The following is a 23,781-nucleotide window of genomic DNA, read 5'->3' on the forward strand; positions in this document are numbered from 1 at the left end:
TGCGTTTGTATGCCTTCTTTCATCTCATGTCTTCTTGGACAGCTGCAGGCAGTGAATGTAATGTCGGCAGGATGTGTACCTGGATCCGTGGTCGTGACTTCCGCTCCGTCATCGCGAACTCTAAGCCCAGTAAGCGCTAGCTCTTTCCTCTTCCGGCCGTTGCCATGTCGACGGCGTCAACACGATGCTCAAAACTCAGAGCTTCAGTGCAGACGCATTTCCTCTTCCTCACCCACAATCACACACACAAAGCGCACTCGAGCTCCTCAAGCTCCAGCCTTTTGGCTCTACCAAGCATACCCATCAACGGCATACTGCAAATATCTGCGAACCATACTAACCGGATCCCTTCACTGGGCCATCTACAGGAACTTCGACAGCACCAACACACCACAACGCATTTTCAGCGGATATGGCAACTGCATCAGTATTGACCCCTATCAAATCCCGCCGTGATGGCATCTTCTCCTCCCGCCTCGCCGGTGGCCGCATGCCTCTCTCGCCATCGCCGTCGACACCCAAGACCGCCGCGATCGAGCCCACCGAGAGCATCCACCATGGCAACGTGAACCTCATGTCGCGCTTCTCACGATCCGTGTCCAAGACCAACGTTCGCGACTCGCCCAAGTCCAATATTGCGAGCCGCCACCCACAGTCACCACGCCGCCTCGACACCTTCGACAGCGACTTCACCCTGACTGGCACTGGTCCCCGCCCAAGCACCGCCACCTCGGCCAAGAACACACCATCCCGCTCCAAGAGTGGCCGTTCGACCTCAGTGCACAGGACACCAAAGCGGTCGCAAGGCAAGATCAACTACACCGCCGCCGACCGCTTCATCCCGAACCGCGACGCCAGCGAGGCAATCTCTTCCCAGGGCGCAGCTGTCAAGCTTGATGGCGAGCGCACTCCTGGACGTCGACCAAAGTCAATCGCATCAGATGGGTCTGCTGCACTCGCCGCCAGTGTCAGCAGCGCTTTTGACCTTGGCCGAAGCTCTACTTCTGACGCCACTGCGTCTCTCTCCCTCGAGGGCCTTAACCTCAACGACGAGGACGATGACGACGAGGAGCCAAAGACCAAGCCAAGCCCAAACACTGTTGCCTACCAGCACTCGGTTGCTGAGGCATGTGGTGTGAGCATGAAGCAGCGCATCCTGGCCTTCAAGCCTGCTGCTCCAGAGTCTTCCCGTCCAATCGACCTCCGATCTCAGTACAACCGTCCACTCAAGCCAACTGCCGCCTCTGCATCTCAGTTCCGCCGCCGTGTCCTTACCGCACCAGAGCGTGTTCTTGACGCACCAGGCCTCGTTGACGACTACTATCTCAACCTCCTCGACTGGTCATCTGGCAACCAGGTTGCCATTGGCCTCGAGCGTGACGTCTACGTCTGGTCTGCAGAGTCTGGCTCCGTGTCCAGCCTCCTCCAGTGCCCAGAGGACACTTACATCGCCTCTGTCAAGTGGAGCGGTGACGGCGCCTATGTTGCTGCAGGTCTCGGTACGGGTGAGGTCCAGATCTGGGACGTTGAGGAGGGTACCAAGCTCCGATCCATGTACGGCCATGACACCCGTGTCAGCGTCATGGGCTGGAACAAGCACCTGCTCTCCACCGGTGCCCGCTCTGGCCTCGTCTACAACCACGATGTCCGTATCGCCCAGCACAAGGTCGCTGAGCTCGTCTCCCACACCTCCGAGGTCTGCGGTCTCGAGTGGCGTGCCGATGGCGCTCAGCTGGCTACCGGTGGCAACGACAACCTCGTCACCATCTGGGACGCCCGTGCCCTCAACGCACCAAAGTTCCAGAAGACCAACCACAAGGCCGCCATCAAGGCTCTTGCCTGGTGCCCATGGCAGTCGAACCTGCTCGCCACCGGCGGCGGTTCCCACGACCGCATGATCCACTTCTGGAACACCACCTCTGGTGCCCGTACCAACAGCATTGACACTGGCAGCCAAGTTACCTCCCTCCGTTGGAGCACTGCCTACAAGGAGCTTGTGTCCTCCTCTGGCTTTCCTGACAACAGCTTGTCCATCTGGTCCTACCCAACTCTGGTCAAGAACATCGAAATCCCAGCGCACGAGTCTCGCGTACTCCACTCGGCCCTCTCACCAGACGGCCAGATGCTTGCCACAGCTGCCGCTGACGAGTCTCTCAAGTTCTGGAAGGTGTTCGAGAAGAAGCCAGGTCAGGCAAGCTTGATCGGTGGCGGTAGCACTACTGCCAAGGCTGGTCTCACCAAGGCAACTACCATTCGGTAGATAGAGGATTGAAATGGTTGTTGGCATGGAATGACGGTGCGATTGAGCGTTCTGCTTGGACTTTTCGTACTGGATGATCATAAGCTGTAAGGGCTTTGGGACTTTGTTGATCAATGACGACCAGGGAGAGTCCTTTGAGACAGTATACATTAGAAGAGACATGAAACAATCCTTCTTGCACCCATTCCCCGTATTGTTTCGCTCATATCGCTGTTTGCTCATAACTATTGTTCGTGCTCAAGTTGATGATCATGGCCCGGAGCTCACCGCTCCCGACCCCTCCAGGAACTCCATTTTTCTTACACTCGACTTCAATCCACGGCCATCCGTCAGGGTGTGTAAACATGCGCCATGACACCTTCAGTCCGCCAATGGGCTCTCATCACCGGTGTCAGTCCTGGCACTCTGGCTGAATGCCTCTCCGCCTCGTGCCTCCAACGCGGGATCAATATCATTGCCACCAGCGTCGATACCAAAGATATAACGTACCTTCACCCCGAACCAGGTAGGTACGTACCCAAAGGCTACCAGACATTGATGCGTGGTTCGACCGGCCACGACTGTTCGAGACATCACTACATGACACGCTTCTCTCTACCACTCTCATCGTTGCTTGCTGCTTCTCGAGTGTGGCTAACATCACCTCATTCATTAGGTAGTAACCATGGATTCCTCATCACTCTCAAAATGGACGTGACATCCCGAAAGTCGATCAACAAAGCTGTAGAGCAGGTTGAACGACTCACTGACGGGAAGCTTGATTTCTTAGTGAATTGTGAGGAATGCAAGTATTTCGTTCCGATCTTGGATGCAGGTCTCAGCCAGTCAAGGGCGCAGTATGAGGTCAATGTCTGGGGAGTTGTGAGGGTGGTGCAGGCATTCTTTCCACTCCTACAGGAAGGAAGTGGCACTGTGGTCACGCTGGGTCACTCCGCCAGTGAGACTGGAAGGTCGTATGGGGGCGTGTATGAGAGTTCAAAGGCGGCGGTCAAGAGTTTGACGAAGGCTATGAGGTTCGAGTTGGCACCTTCTGGGATTGGGGCGGTGTGTTTAGATGCGCCAGATATGAGGGTGGAGAGTTTTGAGAATAGAGGTGAAGGTGGTGTGGGCGAGGAGAGTGTGCATTGGCCGATTAGGGGCGATGTTGAGGCAGTTATGGAGAGATCACTGGCGGGCGAGAAGGGGCAGGATAGGTTTGATGTGGCCGAGAGGATGGTTGAGGAGTTGCTGAACGGACAGACGCTGGATCTTCATCCCAAGAAAGAATCGTGGCAAATTATGCTCACTGCACTGTTGGCGTGGATACTACCGACTTGGCTGCTAGAAGGACTAAATGCTCGTGCTGCCGGTCTGTATAAGCTTGAGCATTCACTAACTAATGCTGCTCCTCATGAACGCAAAAAGTCAACCTGAGGGCCACCACCAATTCCTGGTTAATGCTCACCTCTCCGAATCGAGATCGACGACAGAAAGATCGGTGTTCCGCTCAAGTCCACCTAGTGTGACGACGCATCGCTGCCCGCCTTCTCCACGTCCTTGGTCTGCACCATAGCCGGCTGCACAGCCTTTGACTTCTTGCTTCTCTTCCACAAGAAGAACGCAAGTACCGCAACGATCGCCACTCCAGCAACAACTCCAACGACGATCCCGGCAATTGCTCCTCCACCCAAGCCTCCCTCGTCACGGCTCAGCTCAGGATGCGCTTCAAACCCATCGGCCTTCAACGTCGTCGCATTAACACCCTCGTCGACCTCAGCTCCATCGCCCTCTGTAGTCGCATTGAAGCAAGGGATCTTCTCGGTGAATGCCACAGCCTCCACAAGGGTAACATCCGCACAAGCATACTCCACCTCATCCGTCTCCTCATCCGTATAACTCACCATCCACGTCGCATTACTGCCCGCCACGACTCCCATCGGCGAATCAGCAGTCTTGATGCACGTGTGTCCTACCTCGAGGTCTCCGAACTGCTCCGGATCGAGCAGAATGGCGAAGTCATCGAGGTTTCGAGGGTCGTTGGCGTATGAAACTCCGATACGGACACTGCGGGTGTCGCCTTGGGACACCAGGGCAAGGCGACCGTTGGTCAAAGGGAAGGAGGTGCGGTTGCCAATGCCGGCGGTGGAGCCGCAGGGAGGGGTGTTGTCGGCTGAGGCGCTCCATGGACGAGGTGCTGGCCAGAGAAAGGAGGCGGTTCCCATCGTGTGGGAGTGGGTGGTGTCGGTGCCGTGGCCGTGGCCGGAGGAGAGGCCGCTGAGAACCGCTGTGGTGAAGATGAGCTTCATGGTGGGCGTTGTGTCGCTGAAGTGTGGTCAATTGGTGGAGGTGTGAGAGCTCCGTACTGTTGCGGGCTTGGTGATCTCTTCTTTGCGTACTATGATTCTGGTGGAGGGTGGAAGTCCCAGCGTAAGAGGGATTGGGGTGTTGTCGGCAGGAGTGACTTTCGAGTTGGGGAAATGCTCCTGCCTGCTGAAGCTGGCAACTGCCTCCCGACATGCTGTGTCGCCATATATCAGAGAAGGCGGAAGGAGCTCTTGCTCGGTGCGGGGCTCTTCTTGGTGGCATGGTAAGACTCTTACGATCGCAATTACTTGCAACACTGCTACCGCCAAGGTGCAAGAACGACCGCCCGGCGCTACTAGCGCTGTGTAGATGATCTGATTAGACAAGAGCAGCTGTGCCAGGGCAGACTAGGAGGTATCGCTTCCTCACTTGGCGACCTGCACCTTCATCACTTCTCTTACCGGTGGTACGATAAGGCCCCGAAAGACTTGCGGCCAATCTGTCTCATATGTGAATAATGATTATGTACAAGTGTTAAGTCTACCGGTAATTAGTGATGCAACACCCAAACCACCAACCCAGAACACGTTGCTTGCTATGCAACAGGAGTATCTTCCCAACCCGAGCCAGCACCATAAATGCAGGAAACCTGATCCAAGAACGTCAGAAGAAGCCGTACGAAAGTCTCAGTCGTAAATTTCGAGCGGAGCCACTGTGTCGATGCTGTAGAGCCAATTACCGCCACGCTCTTCCTTCTCAAGCCTGCACGAGATGTCAGTTGAAGGTCAAAGTCATGTATCAAGATATTACGTACCAGTCGTAAGGCCAGAGTACGAGGTGGCCTTGGATGAGGTTGAGAAGTTCTTCTGCCTCTTCCCTTGGAAGCACATCATCGGGAAGTGGTCTAGCACTGCTCTTGGTCGTGCCGCGGCGTCGACCTTTCCGCGACGCTGTAGGGTGTAGACCGGTGCTCGGAGTAGATTGTGTGGCTGTTGTTTCTGACGCCTGGTTGATGTCATCAGAGTATTGAATAGTGCGAGCTTTGCTCAAGAGGTCATCGTCCTTCTGTGCTGTCTTGTCAGCGTCGTACTGCTGAGCAGCTGCCTTCTCATAGTCGCCAGAGAGTTGCCTTGGTGTCTCTTCATTATGTTCCAGTGGCGGAGTGCCTAGCTTTGCTGCATCTTTCTCGCTCATAGGCGTGCGGTCAGAAGATGGTACGGCAGTAGGGTCGCTAGATGCTGCTGACGCCGGGGGTTCAGGAGATTCCTGTCCGCGCATTCCTTTCTCGTGCATCTCCTCGGTGTGAGTCGTGTCCGCCTTCATACCTTTCGTGCCTGGCCGCAGTTTGTAGGCGAGACCGGACAACATACCTCTCGACTTCAAGCTGCCATCTGGGAAAGAGCCGTCGGTGGGGCTGGACGGAGCAGTGCCGCCAGCACCAGGAGGTCCAGACTGGCTGGGTGCACCCTGGTCTTTGCGTGGTTCACTCTTGCCGAGGCCCTGCGATTGCATGAAAGCTTCATTTCGCAGATTCCATTCATTGTACTCATGCCAACCTTTGACTTCGGAATCGGGCATGCAGTGAAAGACTTTGCGATAGATGTTGGTGTTGTTCTCTGCGACCAGGTGCCATATGTCTCTGTAGAAGCCGAACGCAATGGGGTCAGTCATGCAGTCTTCATGCACATCGGGGCGACGCAGAGAGCGCGTTAATGAGTCCAGAGCCCTCTTAGAGCTTTGGGACATGCCACGCTTAAGTGGTGGACCTCCAATATCGGTGTCGTCAAGAGCTGGCAGCTCAGGTAGCGTCGAACGGGTCGGCAGGCCAAGATGATGTGTCTCCAAGCGTTCTGTGGGCCAGGGAGGACGAGCGGGAGGTTCAAGTTTCCGCTCTCTACTCTCGCTGCGTTGCCGGGATAAGTCTTCCTGCTGACGATCCTCGAGACGTCTCGTGTCTGGTGCATCTTTCTTCAGGAACACCTCACGGCCGTGTTCATCGATGAAGGTGTCCCTTAAACCATTGTCGCCTGCTTCAACAAGCTGTTTCATATTGTCGAAGCCATAACCTGCAACGTCAAGCTCATGCTCGTGGGCTTTTTTGGCACGTGCGTGGTGGTCCACATTTTGCGCTTCGCTGGAAGGGGTCCGTGTATTGCCGGCCGCTTCATTAGATGCCGCCTTCCTTCCAGCAAAGCCAGGCGCTGTCGCCTCAAGATTATGTATATTGATGGCAGATGCAAGGGGAGTCTGGGGCGGCGTCTCGAAGTACTCCTTTGACGGGGTGAAGTGGTCGTCCCGGTAGATGCGTTGCATCTCGGCATCTTGATCTTCCCGCTCTGCAGCAGCTTGCTCGCGACGATAGATCGCATCTACATCAATACCAAGGTGCTCTCGCATCAGGCGTTTTCGCAAGGTGTGCGGGAACTCGCCAACTTCATAAGGCTCACCTCCCATAAAACTCGGCAACATGCAGGTATCGGTGACTATAGAAGCAACCTCGGAATCGCGAGACCCCAGCATGGACCTCTCGTTGATGTTGGCAGACCCGATGATGACGTGTCTGTCGTCCACGATCATGCATTTCGCGTGGATGTAGAGTTGCTCCGTTGTAAGGCATTTCTGAGGCCCAATCTTGCCCCACTGCCGCAGAGAGTAAAATCGAACGTAGTCATGGGGATTGACCCCTGCATTCGTCAAGCGCTGGAAGATGGATGATTCACCCCGGCAAATGCTCCTGAATTGGCACTGCATGATCAATCTCACACTTGTACCATCCTGGGCGTCGACGCTATTCTGGAACCCCGGCATGAGCGGAACGACGAGGCATATCTGCCATTGCTCGCCATTCTCATGCGCTCGAATCGCGCGCTCCACAATCGCATCGCCAATGGTATTGTGAATGACGACGTTATTGACCTGGCAGCTGGTTATGAAGAACTGGTTCTCCACATAGACGAAGTGCTCGGAGGTCTTGATCAAGTTGACGTAGGCTGTCATGATGCTGTGCTCTACCCTTTTGGGGGTACCGATGGACCAGTCGCTAGCAGAACGCAAGATTTGGACCTGGCAAGTGCCGGTCATGCCGAGCCTGTCGAGCTCTTCTTGGTCATACTCGGGTGGCGGCATCAGCACGGGCGTGGGACGTGAAGCGACACGCTGTCGCAAAATATAGTTCCACCTCTGAACGAAATGCCGACCAACGTCTCGGGCTGGCTGTCCCACTATCTGCATTGCAATGTCGTGCCACGGCATCCTCGGGACTTTGGTCCTGTCGTACATCTCCTCGTAAGGCCTGTCAAGCTGATAGAAGTCCTGTACTCTAGGATTGGAGTAGTCCTTTCCGGGCCATACTTGGCAATGGTCAGAGTCCTTGGGCACGTTGTGATCAAGTTCGAACCCAGTGAGCTTGTCGTCTGTGAGCGTATGGCAGGGTTCATCCCATCGACCGAAGCAAAGGTCGACACCACCAACAAACGCCATCATGTTATCCACAACCACCAGCTTTTCGTGATGAGCCCAGAAGAACTGATTCTGTCTGAACTGGTTGGGCGAACGTTGTACACAGATGTTCGGATGAAGGTCGAGCAGGCTGCCCTTCGTGTACTCAGAGTCAATCGGGATGGCAGATTCGACGTTTCGGTAAACAATGACAAAGATCTTGACGCCTTCCTCCGCCTTGCGACGGAGCAGGCGGTCTAAGCGCCACTTCTGGCTGATGGCTGCAGGTCGACGCATGTAAAGCTCAGGACTAAGCCACCAGTCATGGATGTAGACAAGGTCCTTCGCATTATCGATCGCTCTCGAGACTTGCCACATGTGATCTCTGCCGTCCACGAGCCATCGCGCCCAGACGTTGTTACGGACCGGCGCAAAGCTATTGAATCGCTGCTTCTGAGACCATACAGTCGCGGTCGCCATGGAGGTCAAAGACTCCCTCCATTGGTTGTAATGCTTCTCATCACGGGCATACAGCTTGAGCTTCCGTTCCGCGTTGTAGACCTGTAACATGTGGGCCTTCTTCGTCGGCTTCGCATTCTCTTTGGCTATCTTGGCCATGTCTTGAGTCGTCTTCTGGTCAAGTATGCGCTGCTTTGGCTTCTCGACGGCAAAGTCACTGTCCACCAGAAAGACGTCGTACGGGATCAGAGACTCTGGGCCATCCACACAGACAACGTAGCTGTGTCGTACCAAGAACCATCGCCGCTTGTGACGTTCTTTGAATTCGCTCACTGCACTACTACGCCCAAGTTGTTGTAACTTTCGTCGCATCTCAAGGTGCCTCCTAGAAGCAATTTGGAGCAGACCCTGCTTGCCTTGGTAGCCACTCTCCGCAGATAGACGAATTGCCATAGCGGACACTTCAAGAAATTTGCATAACCGCGTGCTGTCCGGCCGGAAGATCAGCCAGCGTATCATCTGCTGCAGATATGTCTCCAGTTTCTGGCGGCATCTTTCCGCATACATCTCCTTTTGCCTTGTGGTCAAAGTATCTGGATCCACAGATGTATTGCCGATTTCACCGGTGCTTTGCCTTCTAGGCGCAAAGAACGACGAGTTGGCCCTCCTATGGCCGATAGGTTTATTCGCGTTGGTATTAGCTTCGGTCTCGGCGTCCAGATAGCCAGGCGTCGCTGGTGTTTGCACTTCTGCCTCCTCTACATCATCCTGAAGCTGATCCATAAGCCCTCGCATGCTTCGTGCGATGGGCACCACACTCCTGGGGAAGCGCGGCTGTTTTGCCTTCATCTTGTCGCTATGCATGAAGTGCTTCGTCTTCTCAGTCACGTTCCGAGCCTTGTATTTATAATGCAATTGAACGAAATCTCCGACCGATCGGTAAATGGTCCATTGCATTCGTGCTGGTCCATTCCCATACTCAAGATCAATCCGATAGATGTAGTCTCTGTCTCCATCCTTACCATCGGTCTTGGCCTTGACTTCCGGTATGGTGATCTTCAATTGCTCTAGTAGAACGGGAACCTTTCGATGCTCATTCTGGTCTCGTTGGAACATGCTTGCGAAGATGAGCGCTGCAGGTGCTCCAGCAAGTAGTTCAGCCATCAGCTGAGCCGATTTCTGATGGTCCACCTTCGTTCGCTCGTTCGTTTTCCGTTGACCAAGCATTTTCAAACCAGCCTTCACCTGTCGCCATTTCTGAGCACTTGAGCTCTGTTGCCTGACTGCGCCTTGTCGAAATGGTGAACTGTTACTATCCGTTCCACCAATGCCTGTGACTCGGCGGAAGGCTCCAGGTCGCTTGCTCTCGGTGATGTCCTGTCCTTCAGTCTTTTGAGCGTAGCTTAGCCCGCGAGCGTGCTCAAGACCTCTCCGCCAGGCGGTACGTATCTTGTCCCTGCCCTCATCTTCTGACATGCCAGCTCTGCCATCCTCGTCCGCCTCCGAGAAGGTTGCTCTCCTGGATGCGGGTGGTCGACTACTGGAGGCTACTGCCATTGAGTGCTCACGCATGAAGGATGCGAACCGGGACTGCCTGGGTGTTGTTGGCTGAGAGTCTCCACCACTGTGACCCGGCCTCCTGCTCTTTCGTCGTCTCTTTGGCCGGAGGCCGTCCACCTGCTCGGCCTCAGAAGAATCTTGGTCGGCGTCCGTTCCAGACTCCACTGCTTCGGTCGGTATATGGTACATGGGCTCGCTCCGCTCGGATTGTGGAGATAGCGCAGCATTTGGCGTGGAGACTCCTGTAGCAGTGCTTCCATTTCGCCCGTGCCCACCAAAACCACCAGGTGGATGTGCCAGTGATCGGAGTTTCATGAAGAAAGAACCTGAGCCCTGCCTGTCCTTGAAGTCGAGTTGATCCTCCTGCTGCTCGTCGCCTTCTATCGTTGCGCTTTTGGCCAGAGGTGTCGGGCCTGCCTCTTCTTTCGTGCCTCGATCAAACTGCACACTTCGTCGCTCTGTTGGCGTGGCGCTGCCTGGGACTGGAACTCTCCTCCTCCCTAGCCCTCCCGGCGACGCTTCATGATCGCTCCCATTCCGCATGCCAGACGGCGGGAAAGCGGATGTCGTCGGCGAAGGTCCTGTAGAGCCGGGGCTGGCGTGGAAAGGAAATGCGCCCGGCGAAGGCGGCGGAAACTGAATGGCAGGTGGTAGATCAAGCTTGGAGCCAGTGTTGACACGAAGTGGCCCTGTCGGTACCGGCGGTAACTCCCCGTCGTTGATTATGCTGCTCTCCTGCTTGGTCCGTGAGGATGATGAGGCATATCCATTTGTCTTCATGTCTCCTTTCTGTTGCTGCAGAGGCACATTGCCATGAGGCGAAACGTCCCTTGTCTTGTCCATAGGGGAGACTTGGTCGTCCCTGGACATCATCATCGTCGCTGCCATGTTGTCTAGAACCTATCCTCCTATGTCCGCCAGCGCCTGCTCCCTTTCCCTCTCTGCAAGCGCGTCTCAGTGTCCGTTGCTGTTGCTGTTGCTGTCGCTGTCGCTCTTCGTTTCTCGGCGATATCGGCTGCGATGATGTACTTAAGCTCCATGGCGCCGGGGTCCCGGCATGCTGTCAATCCTGTTTCTAGTTTCTACAGCTTTCATGTACGTGCACATGTCGCAGCGTGCGCAGTCAACGTCAACGTCCACTTTAGTGGAACAACGCGCTCTGGAAGCGCGATTAGCGGGCCCCACATCAAATCTGGTCGAGGATCGCTTCAAGGTGCGTCCGACCTGAATGCTCCTCAATGTCAACCTCGTGTCGCACAGTTCCGTCATCATGGGAAACATCCAGGAGACAGTTTCGCCGAGACGATGCGATGTTCGACGATGGCAGACCTCTTCAGGGCCGGCAGATACTACTGTACGTCACATGTGACGAACACTTCACAGGCTCAGAGCTCCTCCAGCCAAGCACGACTAGCACACTCGACGACACGCGCACATCCGATTGGCAGCTACGACATCGAACATCCTCATGGCCAGAATCATGAAGTCTTCAGCTCTCCAAGTGAACCAAGTCACCTGACCTGCTCCAAAGATGGCCAGTACATGCTCATGATGTCCCTACATATGTGGTGGCTTGGCAGGGAGCAGAAGAGACCTGCTTTTAGCAGCCGTGTCGGCCAACCTGTTCTGTACAGATATACCTTATGCCTCTGGATGGGACAGCCAGGCTTGGCCTTCGGATCTTCATGCAAATTGCCTGCTACGCGAGCAGCGGATGTTATGCTGCAGGCAGATTCATGACGGCGATCAAGGTGACGACTTTGTCACGGCCGTCACGAGCCATCACGATATTTCCAGCTCATCCGAGAGGGAGGCCGACTACTACCCGGGTCAGTGCGTTGAGCAAGCCGCAAGCAGGTACCACGAAGGTACGGGCGCAACCGCGAGCCCTCTATTTACTGTCGGCATGAACGACGTCCAGGCACGCTGGCTGCGTTTGCAGTGCGCACATTGTGCCCGTTACAGCCTGCTGTCAAGCATGACATGTGCTTACGCCTAGCTGGGCGAAGTCCAGGCAACGTCGGTGTCTTCCATGAACGACTCGCCGTGGAAAGTCAGCTGTCATATCTTCCATCCGCGGCGGAGTCCACAGTCCTGGATTGCACAGCTTTCTAAAGCATTCATTAAAAGCCAGGATTGTTTCAGCAAGGTTCTGTTAAACGGTTGTGGTCGCCAGATCCTAGGACAAAGTTCTCGTCCACGTATGAGGTGTAACCTTATTTTCTACCTGCCCTCCTTGGCGGCGTGCAGCCGTGCAGTCGACAGCACGATGCTGCTTCCTCGCAATCATGCAGGCTCAGGAATTGGTCCTTTATCGAGACTAGTATAATGCTCAGTCTATGTTCAACATCACAAATCCAGATACATGCGAAACCTCGTTGTCACCGACATGTCAGTTCTCAACAGCCTGTGGTCTTTCAGGACTTCTAGAAGCAAGCCATCTGAGACGAACAAGAATGGAACGGAGTCAGCTTACACTTGTCTCAGAGGCTATGCCGGAGGCTCCGTGCATGAGGATGCGCTCGCATCACAACCGGGGCCTACCTACGCTTTCCCGAGTCAACGCATTCTAGACAGTCGAACGAGGACGTGACCACTGAGCATGGCAAGTCACAGACAGGGAGGTTGACAGCTTGGCTTCTTGATGAGTGCCCTGCTATAAAGACCTCTTCCAGCTGCCAACGAGAGAAACCATCAGCACAGCACAGCACTTCTCGCAACACTCATTTGAATCAATACAACACAACACAGCAAACCACTTGCCCACCCATCCACCATTATCATGCAAATTTTTACAGTTGCAGCAGCCCTCTTCGTGGCAATGTACGCTCAGCCCATTCTCACCGACCCCAACATCAGAGACTAACATCATCACCTGACAGTGCCGGCGCCACAGAGCAAAGCGAACAAGCCAACCGAGGCGAGCTCAGCTGGGGCGGCGGACGCTACCGACCACAGCGTGGTGGCGGCCGTGGCAACTTCCCCTACGGAGGTCGTGGCGGAGGTCGTGGCGGTCGTGGTCGCGGCCGTGGTCGTCGCTACGACGGCCGCAACTTCGACCCAAATGACGGGGTCCGTGATTATGGATTACGGGACTCTTGCACTTGCAGCGTCAACGGCGTTGTCGATCCTGATGTTGCTCGTGCCGCTTGCAACGACTTAAAGCAGACTTGGGACAACCTCGACTTCGATGAGGGCAGTGGAGCCGTAAGCATCACTGCGGATCATGTTGGTAGTGCACTTTTGCTAACACAACGTGTCCCTGCAGTGCTACGACGACAACAGCATTGGTCTCGAGAAACGTGGTTGGGGCGCTGCTTGCCAGAACAATGGCCCAGCCTATGACCAGTATAACCCGGCGTACGTTACGTCTAACTGCGATCCAAAGTCTCCGCAGGACTACAATGTTGATGATGATGACTACGATGATTACTGGAACTAGATGCGTCGCATCGTAGTGCCCTGGTGGCCATTGACGATGGTGATGGAGGACAAGGGGAAGTTGGGCGCTGTGGCACTCATTTGAAAGTAGATAGACAGCCTGAAGCTCTTTGGAGAAAATTGCTGATCGTGGCGTTCTCGGGGGATCGTGTACAACAACTGCACTACCGATCTTTTGATTTGGGAAAAGGAAATTTTGTTCTCCTTGACTTGTCTCTTGTCTTCATTGTGGTACCTGCTCGCGACGCCACGGCCAGGTGAGCTGTGACTGGACTCGCGAAAGTGGGACGACGAACATTAAGAGCTTTGGAGTCCTCACTTATGTACCGCGATCAGAGAGCACAATTATGGAATGATTTGCCGTGTGGCGGTAGAACACGGTGTGTCGCTCTCGGCCGCACAAGCCTTGGTATCTAAATACACAGTACAGACCATGCTGGTCGAAGATCAGTCCCGCTATTGGTATGCTTTCAAACTTCCGTGCTGCAGTGTAAATCAGATGAGCGCTTTTCAGGAATACTCGCTTAGGATCAGAACTCCGTAATGTCGTATGTGGGATGCCGTGGATCGTAAATGAATGGCATGAGTCGTCGTTGTACTCCAGTGTTTTTCAGCTCAATGTGCCATGAAGTGGCTGTTGCCGCCGAGGACTTGTGAGCTGATAAAGACATGAACCACTCATATCAGAGATTGCCTGCTTTGCTCAATCTTGTCGAGTAGTCTCAACAGCTCGCGACAGCACTCCTCCTTTGCGGGTTTCTTGCCGAAGACTGGGCCAACTTTACAGACCTCGCCAGCGAGTCTCGGCTCCCTGTTCGCATCGTTGGGATTGAATGTTGCGCACATGTTCACAAAGGAGCCGTCCAGCTGTTGAGTTGGGAATGCTGGCTGCGTGAAGCCGAGACGCAAGGCTGCATCATGGACTTGCTGAGCGAGTGACCTGTTGGTGAGGACTTGAGGTGGTTGGACCTCAAGCTGCTTTACACTCTGCGTGAGGCCAGTGTCGCCAGGGCCGGGACTTGTGGAGAACCCGTCGGACTTACGTCGCTTGGTGCCGTGGTCGAGCTTGCCTTCTTGTCGAAGCCATTGTACAGCCTCCATGGCTGCCACCTTTTTGGCTTCGTTCTTTCTACCGAACGGGCCCATGCCGTATCCAAAGGGTGTTAACGGACTACCCTTGAATCTCACCGTGCAGAACCAAGGACCCATGCTAGGGTGCACCCCCGACGGCCCATACTCTGGAGTCGGAAGTTGCTTTGTCTGCAAGTAGCCTGCTGGCAGTCAGTACGTTCTCAGTCCGTCACGCAGTCGTTGGACGCGCCAGAACACTTACTATTGAGTATGCCTATCCAGTTCTCGTCTTCGAAGCCTTTTGGAGTCAATGACAGAATGTCCTTCTGGCCAGAGCTCTTACGCTTCTTGAGGTTACCGTAAGCTTCGAGCTTGCTCAAGTTCTCCTTGCAGCTAGCCTCCTTTGCGTCCTTCTTGGATGCATAGGGTCCGACTTCGCCAAGAAGCTCGTTGTTGACCTTTAGCCACGCCCAGAACCGGCCTTTCTCCTTCTCGCGAAAGTCGAACTCGATCTTCAACCCACGTTCATCAGCCGCCATCTGGAACTCGGAGCTGTACTTTCCATTGTTCCCACTGAATCGCCGAGCAACACCTTTGGGAGGAGGTGGAGTATACGGGTAGGCTTTCTCGTACTCTGCCATACTTTGGAGGCCTTCCAGTGGTCCAGACTCGAATTCAGACGGGTCTTCTTCCTCCAGGTAGTCATCGGGATGAGTCAAGCCCAGATCGTGGCCGCCTCCACGAAGCATGTCGAGATCTGCACAAGCCAATTGAACCGATGGTGGTGGCATGTTGTCATCCACAGGAAGGCAGTCTTGTTGTGTTGGTGGATGTTGGTCTCTCCTGGTGGTGGTCACAGAATATGCTTGGTCGAGTTTGTTCTGCGCGGTGCTTTCCAGTGTGGAAGGAGAGGAGTCTATCTCTATCTGGACAGGTCGAAGTCCTTTTGTGGACTTCTGCCTCTTCGCACGTGAAGACGAATCTAGAGTCTCGTGATGCACATGTGCGCGAGGTCGTTTTTGAGGATTGATCACGTTGCACGTTGTCTGTGTCCGCACTTCTTCCGGCCCTTCTGCAGTAGCGGCCTCACGCACCCTCTCTTTTGCAACGACCCGTTGCTGGGACGATGCAAACTGTGCAGAGGAGGCTGGGACCAATCGAACATCTTGCTGCACGAGCAACGACGACAAGGGGTCCATATTCACGAAATGGGTGCCCGAGCTCGCCGGAAGGCAGCAGAAAGTCTCAGGCGCGAAATTCACGCGACCAAACGCGTCGCGTGAGAACCTGGAAGTGTCTTCTTTTTGTGGTGAGAAACGGTAGCAGCAGAGTATTACTCACGATGATGTGCCAATCGCATTGAAACCACACATCCAGTCCTAGGCAACCCTCGCATCGCCAGCGCTCTATCAAGGCAACAGGAGAGGTCCATGTGATCAAGAGCTTGGCAGAAGAGACCCGGGAAAGTGCGCTCGGCAGTGTCTGGCAGGCACACGCATAGCCTCGCGTGCCTCGTAGTCGGAAGCAGTGTGATCCTGTCCGGGTAGCACGCGTGATGATAACCCGAGTGCATATCGCAGCGGTCAGCTGTGGCACCGGACTGACAGCATAGACAAAAGCAGAACGATCGCTAAGAAGCACTGGCGTTGCTGGAGGCTGATGAACACACCAGCATGAAGATTACGCTCTACGCAACAGCCTCAGGAAACAGGACCGAGTCGCTCACGCCGCATGTCGAGGTCCAATAGCAAGTACGACACGCTCGCAGATCGTGTGAGTTGTCGTCATCCCTTCGAGAGATGGCATTCATGACAAGCCGGCAGTGTCGAATACGCATTGAAGAGACATGAACGTGGCGAAGTGACGGAAGACAGAAGGTGATGGTATATATCAATAGGCGAAGCATTGTCATACTCATAACCTATAAGTCATGAGCGCTCTTGTTATTATGATGCAAGCCTTACAGGGATTAGCGCGACAGCGAACCAGCCGAACAGCCATCGTCAACGTCACCCTCCTCCACCTCAGAGCCTGCTTCCACAGTTTTTTGCCGTCATGATGGAACACGGTAGCTAACTCATTGGCACGCCCACCAAATGTTGGCGCCCAAGCTGATCAAAGAAGCTGGAGCTTCTTTGTGTGGATGCCATCGCATGCCGTCAGTCCGCCCATGCGTACGGCATTGTGCCACCTGTGCCATATGACGCAAGCATGAACGATGTGGAACACGACATCTAGGCATGGCCGCGTGCCATACATATGTATGCTGTCACGTGGCTGTCCGAGTCTTGTTGGACGACGCCCTTTCCCTTGCTGTAAACGAGTCTTTTTTTTTCGCTAGAACGATCAATACCTTTCTTGGGATATACCGAACAGCACAGCATGTCAGGCGAAGGACAAAGTGGAAGAGGTGTGACTGATGCTCTCACAGCTGGTGTCAACTACCTCACCGGCTCGAGCAATACTACAGCGACTGGCAACTCTGCCATCCACCAAGATGGCGTGGAGCACATTCAGAACAAGCTGAATGAGAGAGGTGACTCGGGCCGTCTTGCTATACCTGAGATAGCAGACCCTAATCTGATTGCAGATCCAAACACGATCTCGACACCCGGTCTCTCGTCTCAAGATACTCCAGGAACCAGCAGCAGGAATTTCCCGCTGAACACATCAGGTTCCACGTCCCAGTCCGGCCTCAGTCAGGAAGGTCGTCCGCAGACATTGCCAACATCTGAGCTCGAGCAGCGAGAGCTTGTGAGAGGAGAGCGAGGTGAACAGACCGGTCTTCCACGCCAGGTCGCAGATTCGTATCGCACCGCACCAGATGTCGCTCCTCAAACGACAGGGAGTGCAGAAGCTATTCACGATAAGCGTGAAGTGCAGCAAGAGCTTGAGGGTATCGTGGCACAGCCAGCGCCAGCCACTAGCGAGGGTGTTGGTCATGGCACTGGGGCGGCTCTTGGTAGCGGTGTCATCAGCAGCTCTCACACTGGTGCAGCACAGTCTGGCGCAGTCGCACCACAATCCGCTACCGGTACCCACGGCGTGCATGGCAGTGGCTACCCGGCTGTAGGAACCGAACAGACAGTCACTGGCATCCACCCGGGAGCTTACACCGATAGTGGTGTGCGTGGCGGAGGTGTCGGTACCACGAACCAGACAGGAGGTGTTGGTCCCGTGGGAGGTGCAAGCACATTGAGTTCAGCACCGGGTCAGTACAACCAAGGTGTTGATTTCACCGGCCACAGATCAGCAGAAGAGGTTGCCGGCCACGTGGCCGGTCTCGATGCTGAGAGCACTCGCGGTGTTCCAGCGCCAAAGGCAGGTTGGCACCCCGATAGTGATGCTGCTGCGGATGGCAGTGAGCGTGGCGCAAAGGATCTTAGTGCTCCAGGTTTTACCGCTGGCGCAGCACATGCAACAAGCGGTGCAGGGCTAGCTGACCGCACGAGGGACGACCCAGCTTTTGACAAGTCTGGTCACTCGACAAACTCTGATCTCACTGCTGGCGCGGCTGGTCTCGGTGCCGGTGCTGTCCTGTCGAACAGCACTCGCGACGACCCAGCACACGACCCATCTGGCACCTTTGTACCTACCACCCAGCTTGATGGCAGCGATCGTCAAGCTCACACTTCGGAGCATCACACGTCTGCTCTCGGTGCAGCAGCTGGCGGAGCCGGTCTAGCTGCTGGAGTAGCAGGCGCAGAAGCCACCCGCCTTCACGACAACGACACCACCCGCAAGGAGCGAACAGACCCTACAGACATAGCCACCGACAAGTTCCGAAGAGACCCAACCCACTCAGCCTCTGACGACGCAGTCCTCGGCTCCTCCGCCGCAGGCCACCAAGCCAGCCGCGGCGAGACCGGCACGAGCGCCAGCGACCTCAACAGCACCTCAAAAGAGCGTACAGACCCCACAGACAGCGCAACAGAGAAGCTCCGCAAGGACCCAGCACACTCTGCGTCTGACGACCACGTCCTAGGAAGCGATGCACAAGGTGCGCAGGCCAACCGTGGCGAGCACGTTGATCACAAACACCCTGAGGGACACCAGCTCCAGCCCACTTCGACTGGTAAGGACGATCCGTACTGGCAGGGCAAGGAGTCTGCGCGCGAGCACCTGGAGCATGAAGCTCGCGAGGGTAGGACTGTGAAGGAGAACCCAGATTCTATCCCGACTGCGGGAGGTGAGAAGTTGGGTAGGAAGCATTGGGGAGAGTCGAAAAAACTCCCAGAGTAATTACAGCATTATGAATGTATGCATATAGTCACGAGAGCAATGACCATGATTGAGTATGATTCTGGCTGTGCATGTCAGTGCAGCTCCCTGGCTAGCAGCTCCCTGGCTAGAACTGTTCAGCAAACCTAACACTCCAATCCTCTCGCGAAACCTTGTGCGGCCCAGTTTGTTGGCGATCATTTGGACCAGAGTATCTAATCTCGCTCAACGCCGGGAAATTCTGTAAGATCGGCCGCAAGTCTTTGGCAAGCACTCGCAGAGCACGCAGGAGAAGTTCATCCTCGATACGGTCCTCGTCGTCTCCACGCACATACTGCACCACGAACCGAATAGTCTTCAATTCTGTCATGACTCGTAGACGTCTACAGACTGGGATATAATGCTCGGAGAACTGGAAGGAGACGGTCAAGTGCTTGATGCTAACAGATCGCACGGGACTTGTCCAGGTCCAGAACTGCCCAGGCCTATCTACGTCGTCTTTTGGGAAGCGAGGATCCTGCGCAAGGAGGTCATAACTGCTTAGTACGAGGTGGTCGCGGTGATAAAAGAGTGCTGCTGCCTCCCAGTAGACAAGTCGACAGGTCCGCAAGAAGACCAGGATCCGAGCTGTGATTGGCTTATCGTCCGTATCCAGACTGAGCGCCATGTATGAAAGGGGCAATATTCCCATTGCTGCACCGAATTCTGTGTCCTCAAGGGCAGTTACCACGAACCTGAAGATTGGATTCCTGATTTCTGGAGGGATGTTGAAGAGATTGATTCTTTCTGCGTGTTCTCGGGATACTCCGAGAGGGTCCTGAGGATCGTGTTCTTGGTGGTTCGCGGTGCCATGATGGTATTGTGTGTTGACGTCGCAGTAATGTTAGCAGGAACGTGAAATGTGTATATATGCGGGCCATGGCTGAGGACATTTGCCAAGTTTTGGAGAATGTTGAGTAGCTCTGAACAACAGCTGCAGGTAGCTGCCTACCGAATTTGCTTATCAGCTCAGTTCCTGCAACTCAAGCAAACAAAGGTAGGTCATCTGGCCTGGCTCTGAACAAAGCTTAAGCATCAGGTAGACCTTCCCCAAGCCGGCGTGCGATGGGGGACCGATCTGCGGACCAATACGATCGATGACATTCTGTACAGAACCTCCTTGTCACTTGCTTCATCGGCCGATTCAGTGTTAGATGACATTGCTGTAAGATGAATGTCGATGTGGTAGAAGGCAGGAGTGTAATGGAAATGCAGGAAGGAAGAACAACTCGGCTGAAATGCTCGCTTAGTCATTCGCCAAAAGTCTATCGATACTCGACCAAAATTTACAACGTCGTCTTCCTCAATGTCTCATAGCACAACCTATGGACGCCGCTTCCTACCTCAAGCGCCAAGGCTGGCGCGGCGATGGCCATTCCCTTGATCAGACCGGTCGCGGGATCAGCAGGCCCCTTCTGGTCAGCAAGAAGGTCGATGTCCTCGGTGTAGGTCTGAACAAGCACGCCGATGTCTCGGATCAGTGGTGGATGCGCGCATATGACCAAGGCTTGAAGGACCTCGGTACTGGCAAGAGGACTGCATTGGCAGATGTGAGGGAGAAGGGACATCTGTACGGTGGACTGTACGGACGATTTGTGAAGGGCGATGGCGTGGCAGGCACATTCGAGACACCGACGCCAGAGGACAGTGGGGTTGAGATGCCAGAAATGGCAGTGAAGAAGAGGAAGCGAGGTGATGTGACGGGAAGCAAGGTCGAGAAAAAAGGGAAGCCTGGGAAGGATACCGGCAGGAACTCGAAGACGAAAAACAACGACAGCGCGACCCGACTGCCAACAACGGACGACAGCACCTTAGACAAGAAAGCTATGCGAGAAGCGAAAGCTGCCAAGAAGCAAGCAAAGCGGGACCTCAGGGCAGAGAAGGCCAAAGCTGCAGGTATTGAGCAAGTGACAGTGGAGCAGTCCGACAAGAAGAAGGCGAAACGACCAAAAGGTGCCACAGGATGAAGCGATGCCTGATTCTCCGCGGATCCCTTGATGGATTCGCGCGAGCGAGAGAATCCGAGATACCATCCCGTTCAGTGCACGATCGTGCTATGGGTTTGTGCCGTGTGACAGGACGCCTGGCCGACAAAGCACCTGCAACGAAGCTATGGAGAACGATAGAAAAGCATCCCCGGAGCGAATAAATCCTGATGTGTGCATACTCTAACCCCTCGGCGATGTTTCGCAAAGGCGACTCAGAGCATACAGTACTACGCCGAGGGCACCTTCGCAAAATCCCGTCTCCAGCAACCAGCATCAACCAGTATGTCTGGCCAAGAGCTAGAGCCGTGTTCTCTTACCCAGTCCTGACTCGAAGACTTTCTGCGCTATCAGTCTTCCCTCCACGCAGGTTCAAGCGAGATAGCCAAAGGACGCAACATCTCAAGGACTTTGAGACACCTTTCCCACGATAGTCCTGCCCTCTGCGCGGCTGTACGTGTAGCAGTCGTAATGACCTCGACTTGTGGTCCACGCGAACGACCCTCGGGGCCAAGACCCCAGCAGCGTTCATTTTGAACCTCTTTACACCAGACCATGATACTGCTCCAACCAGGACGTCTACCAACAGGCAGATAACCCGAGAATTCGTCAGTTCGCTTGGAAATGTGTTCCAGTTGTCTCAAAAAGCGCACCGCAGAGGCTCGCAGCGCAGTTGATGATGGGGACGCTGAAGGTGTTGTCGTCCCAGTACACCTTCAAACTCTGCGTGTGGATCTGGCGGCAAACTTGGAGGAGCGCTGGCTCTCGAGTTTGGGTGGCGACACTAATCGGGTCGGACTCGAGCAAGGTGTATCGGTATTTCTGGTTCCTGAGTTCTGCAGGCAGGCAGAGAAGTGGTGAGTTCTGGTCGTGGTGGTCAGCAGGAAGGACGTTGAAGCCACCGCGGGGCCGTCGTGACAAGACACCAGGCATTGATCAATATTGTGGAGTGGCAGGAAACCTGAGAATGAGATATTGACAGAAAGACACAATCCCGCACGGGACCTACCCGTCATAATACAATCCTGTTTACTGATATAGGTGTGAAGTATGAAGTAACTTGGTACATCGTGCTCATTTGTACTTACCGTTTCTGAATACGACAGGTACACGCTACGTTCTACTAGTCACGTCAGTCTGCTACGGCTGCGTTATGATTGCAGCATCTGAGGCGCTCAAGCAGCAGGAGGTGCGAAGTCCACGAGCTCTGCCATGCGGTTATCAACCGCCAGACGATAATGGTAGTAAACGTCATCGACCTGAGGCCATCTAATCAGGCCTTCCCCAGAGGCGTGGTAGACATCCTGGATTGCCGGGTCCCATTCTTCGATAAAGAATCGCTTGAAATCTTCACCCATGGGGCGATGCATGACTGTGATCAGCGGAGCTGCGTACACATCAGTGCCCGTCAAGAGATAATGAGCAAGCTGCATGGTGTTGTTCAGCCACAGAGGGAGGGCCTGTCCATCGTCCCACAGACTCACAGCGTATTCCCTGATCTCGTCAATCACATGGAGAAGCTCCGCGGCGTCCTCTCTGGCCAGCCTAGACTCAGACAAATTCGAAATGCGGTCAAATGCTCCTTGGATATCTTCCGCTGCGAGTTCGCGAAGATATCCCCGCTCCGCGGCTGCCTCCTCATCGGTTTGGATTGCTTCCCACAGCTCCGGGTTAGCTGCGTTAAGGGCATCTTCGGCCCTGTTCCAAATGACGTGTCGGATTCCTCTTGGGCGATCAATTTGGACAGTTTCGTGATCGTGGGCCGCATTTGAGGCGCCTCTAGAATTATATCTCGGACACGGGTTTCCGATGTTCCAATGACCAGAGCCCTCTTTGGCCTCTTTGCCGCAAATATAGCAAAACCCGGACCGACAAGCAGGGACGCCACATGTCATGTGATTGCATCCATCTTTTATTGACACTGGAGTGGTGCACTTTGGACAGATCTGATAGTCGACGCCTCTGGTAATTCCCTCGAACGCTTCGTCGGCCTTCGGTATCGTGGCACATCTGTGATCCTCGGTTAGTCCTGTGACAAGCACAGCGCATACACCACAAGAACGTGAAGAGCAGTCGGTGCACTCTTTGACGTTTTGCTCGGTGCTAATCGCACCAAGGAACCTACCACACTGTGGTCCAGCACAGTAGTGTCTATTCTTTGGGAGAACGCTTCGCTCAGTCTGTATAGCGGACCACTTCGCCAGGAAGGAGCCGTAAAAGTGCCCTCGTATACTGTCGGTAAGTACAACCTCTTGCCCGGACCATCTGACAGGATAGCTTGACTCGTCGATCAAAGCCTGGTTGAACATTGGCTTGAGCTTGCTCTCGAAGCAAGTGACGCAGACATGGTAATCGTTGAGCACGATAGCAGAGCCGTCGTGGATGTCGTCGAGACAGTCGATACATTCATATGTCTCGCTCATGGTTGGTGTAGTTGAGTCAGGTGTGTGGTTCTGGGTGTTTTTTCTTATACTCTGCATGGCGATGAAAGCTCGCGCCACGGCCGCTGCCATATATGCAGGTCGTATGAACAGAGGCATTTGGCCCACGAGCCTGCCTGTGCCTTTGATTTTCATCAAAGCGACGTGGCTAATTGTGTATTCGTTGTTCTCGTGTCCACGACAAAGACGATCCTTGTGCCTGATCCCTCTTCTCTTGTCCAATGTGGCCCTCCTCGGGTTGGGACACAAAGGCAGGCCCCGTCATCGACATTGTACGAGCTCGCCTCTTCACCCTCTTGGCTACGACGCTGTTCGGCTTGGGTAGCTGTGTACTGCCCGCATGCCTGCTAGCTCTTGCGGTGTGGTCTTATCGATCGAGGAGGCCCACTTTGGCTCAAGGGCGAAACGGCATCGAGAAGGCGCGGCTCCCATGCTAGATAATGTTGCGAATGCACATAGAGTCAGTCATTCACTTCACTTGGTAGGGGGGGCCCGTGATAGCCATCACCCAGTGTCATGGCATCTGCGTGTTGTCGATGTCGTGGTTCATCTTCGATCGCAGCTCCGGCTTTGGCCGATGAAA

The 23,781-nt window shown here is 54.6% G+C and overlaps 10 protein-coding genes across 10 annotated transcripts; 5 read left to right on the top strand and 5 right to left on the bottom strand.

The window, feature by feature from the left end:
• Positions 1-412: 412 nt before the first annotated feature.
• On the top strand, positions 413-2,260 carry CLAFUR5_04371 (WD repeat-containing protein slp1; the record flags this gene model as incomplete). Its single annotated transcript, XM_047903519.1, has 1 exon — positions 413-2,260. The coding sequence occupies one exon, from the start codon at positions 413-415 to the stop codon at positions 2,258-2,260; it is 1,848 nt and encodes a 615-aa protein (XP_047760108.1).
• A 351-nt stretch (positions 2,261-2,611) lies between these two features.
• CLAFUR5_04372 (Short-chain dehydrogenase ptmH) lies at positions 2,612-3,673 on the top strand (the record flags this gene model as incomplete). The annotated part of the gene is made up of 2 exons (XM_047903520.1): positions 2,612-2,765; positions 2,916-3,673. The coding sequence occupies 2 exons, from the start codon at positions 2,612-2,614 to the stop codon at positions 3,671-3,673; spliced, it is 912 nt and encodes a 303-aa protein (XP_047760109.1).
• Positions 3,674-3,756: 83 nt separating this feature from the next.
• CLAFUR5_04373 (uncharacterized protein) lies at positions 3,757-4,545 on the bottom strand (the record flags this gene model as incomplete). Its single annotated transcript, XM_047903521.1, has 1 exon — positions 3,757-4,545. One exon carries the CDS (start codon positions 4,543-4,545, stop codon positions 3,757-3,759), a length of 789 nt encoding a protein of 262 aa, XP_047760110.1.
• Positions 4,546-5,229: 684 nt separating this feature from the next.
• On the bottom strand, positions 5,230-10,888 carry CLAFUR5_04374 (Phospholipase D1; the record flags this gene model as incomplete). The annotated part of the gene is made up of 2 exons (XM_047903522.1): positions 5,230-5,305; positions 5,358-10,888. 2 exons carry the CDS (start codon positions 10,886-10,888, stop codon positions 5,230-5,232), a joined length of 5,607 nt encoding a protein of 1,868 aa, XP_047760111.1.
• Positions 10,889-12,782: 1,894 nt separating this feature from the next.
• CLAFUR5_04375 (uncharacterized protein) lies at positions 12,783-13,442 on the top strand (the record flags this gene model as incomplete). The annotated part of the gene is made up of 3 exons (XM_047903523.1): positions 12,783-12,823; positions 12,883-13,207; positions 13,269-13,442. 3 exons carry the CDS (start codon positions 12,783-12,785, stop codon positions 13,440-13,442), a joined length of 540 nt encoding a protein of 179 aa, XP_047760112.1.
• A 677-nt stretch (positions 13,443-14,119) lies between these two features.
• Positions 14,120-15,711, bottom strand: CLAFUR5_04376 (uncharacterized protein; the record flags this gene model as incomplete). Its single annotated transcript, XM_047903524.1, has 2 exons — positions 14,120-14,712; positions 14,775-15,711. 2 exons carry the CDS (start codon positions 15,709-15,711, stop codon positions 14,120-14,122), a joined length of 1,530 nt encoding a protein of 509 aa, XP_047760113.1.
• A 1,183-nt stretch (positions 15,712-16,894) lies between these two features.
• CLAFUR5_04377 (uncharacterized protein) lies at positions 16,895-18,754 on the top strand (the record flags this gene model as incomplete). The annotated part of the gene is made up of 1 exon (XM_047903525.1): positions 16,895-18,754. One exon carries the CDS (start codon positions 16,895-16,897, stop codon positions 18,752-18,754), a length of 1,860 nt encoding a protein of 619 aa, XP_047760114.1.
• Positions 18,755-18,860: 106 nt separating this feature from the next.
• Positions 18,861-19,424, bottom strand: CLAFUR5_04378 (uncharacterized protein; the record flags this gene model as incomplete). Its single annotated transcript, XM_047903526.1, has 1 exon — positions 18,861-19,424. The coding sequence occupies one exon, from the start codon at positions 19,422-19,424 to the stop codon at positions 18,861-18,863; it is 564 nt and encodes a 187-aa protein (XP_047760105.1).
• Positions 19,425-20,097: 673 nt separating this feature from the next.
• CLAFUR5_04379 (uncharacterized protein) lies at positions 20,098-20,739 on the top strand (the record flags this gene model as incomplete). Its single annotated transcript, XM_047903527.1, has 1 exon — positions 20,098-20,739. One exon carries the CDS (start codon positions 20,098-20,100, stop codon positions 20,737-20,739), a length of 642 nt encoding a protein of 213 aa, XP_047760106.1.
• Positions 20,740-21,932: 1,193 nt separating this feature from the next.
• On the bottom strand, positions 21,933-23,180 carry CLAFUR5_04380 (uncharacterized protein; the record flags this gene model as incomplete). Its single annotated transcript, XM_047903528.1, has 1 exon — positions 21,933-23,180. The coding sequence occupies one exon, from the start codon at positions 23,178-23,180 to the stop codon at positions 21,933-21,935; it is 1,248 nt and encodes a 415-aa protein (XP_047760873.1).
• Between the last annotated feature and the right edge of the window lie 601 nt (positions 23,181-23,781).

Source organism: Fulvia fulva, chromosome 4 (genome assembly GCF_020509005.1).
Source record: "Fulvia fulva chromosome 4, complete sequence".
Classification (NCBI taxonomy): domain Eukaryota; kingdom Fungi; phylum Ascomycota; class Dothideomycetes; order Mycosphaerellales; family Mycosphaerellaceae; genus Fulvia; species Fulvia fulva.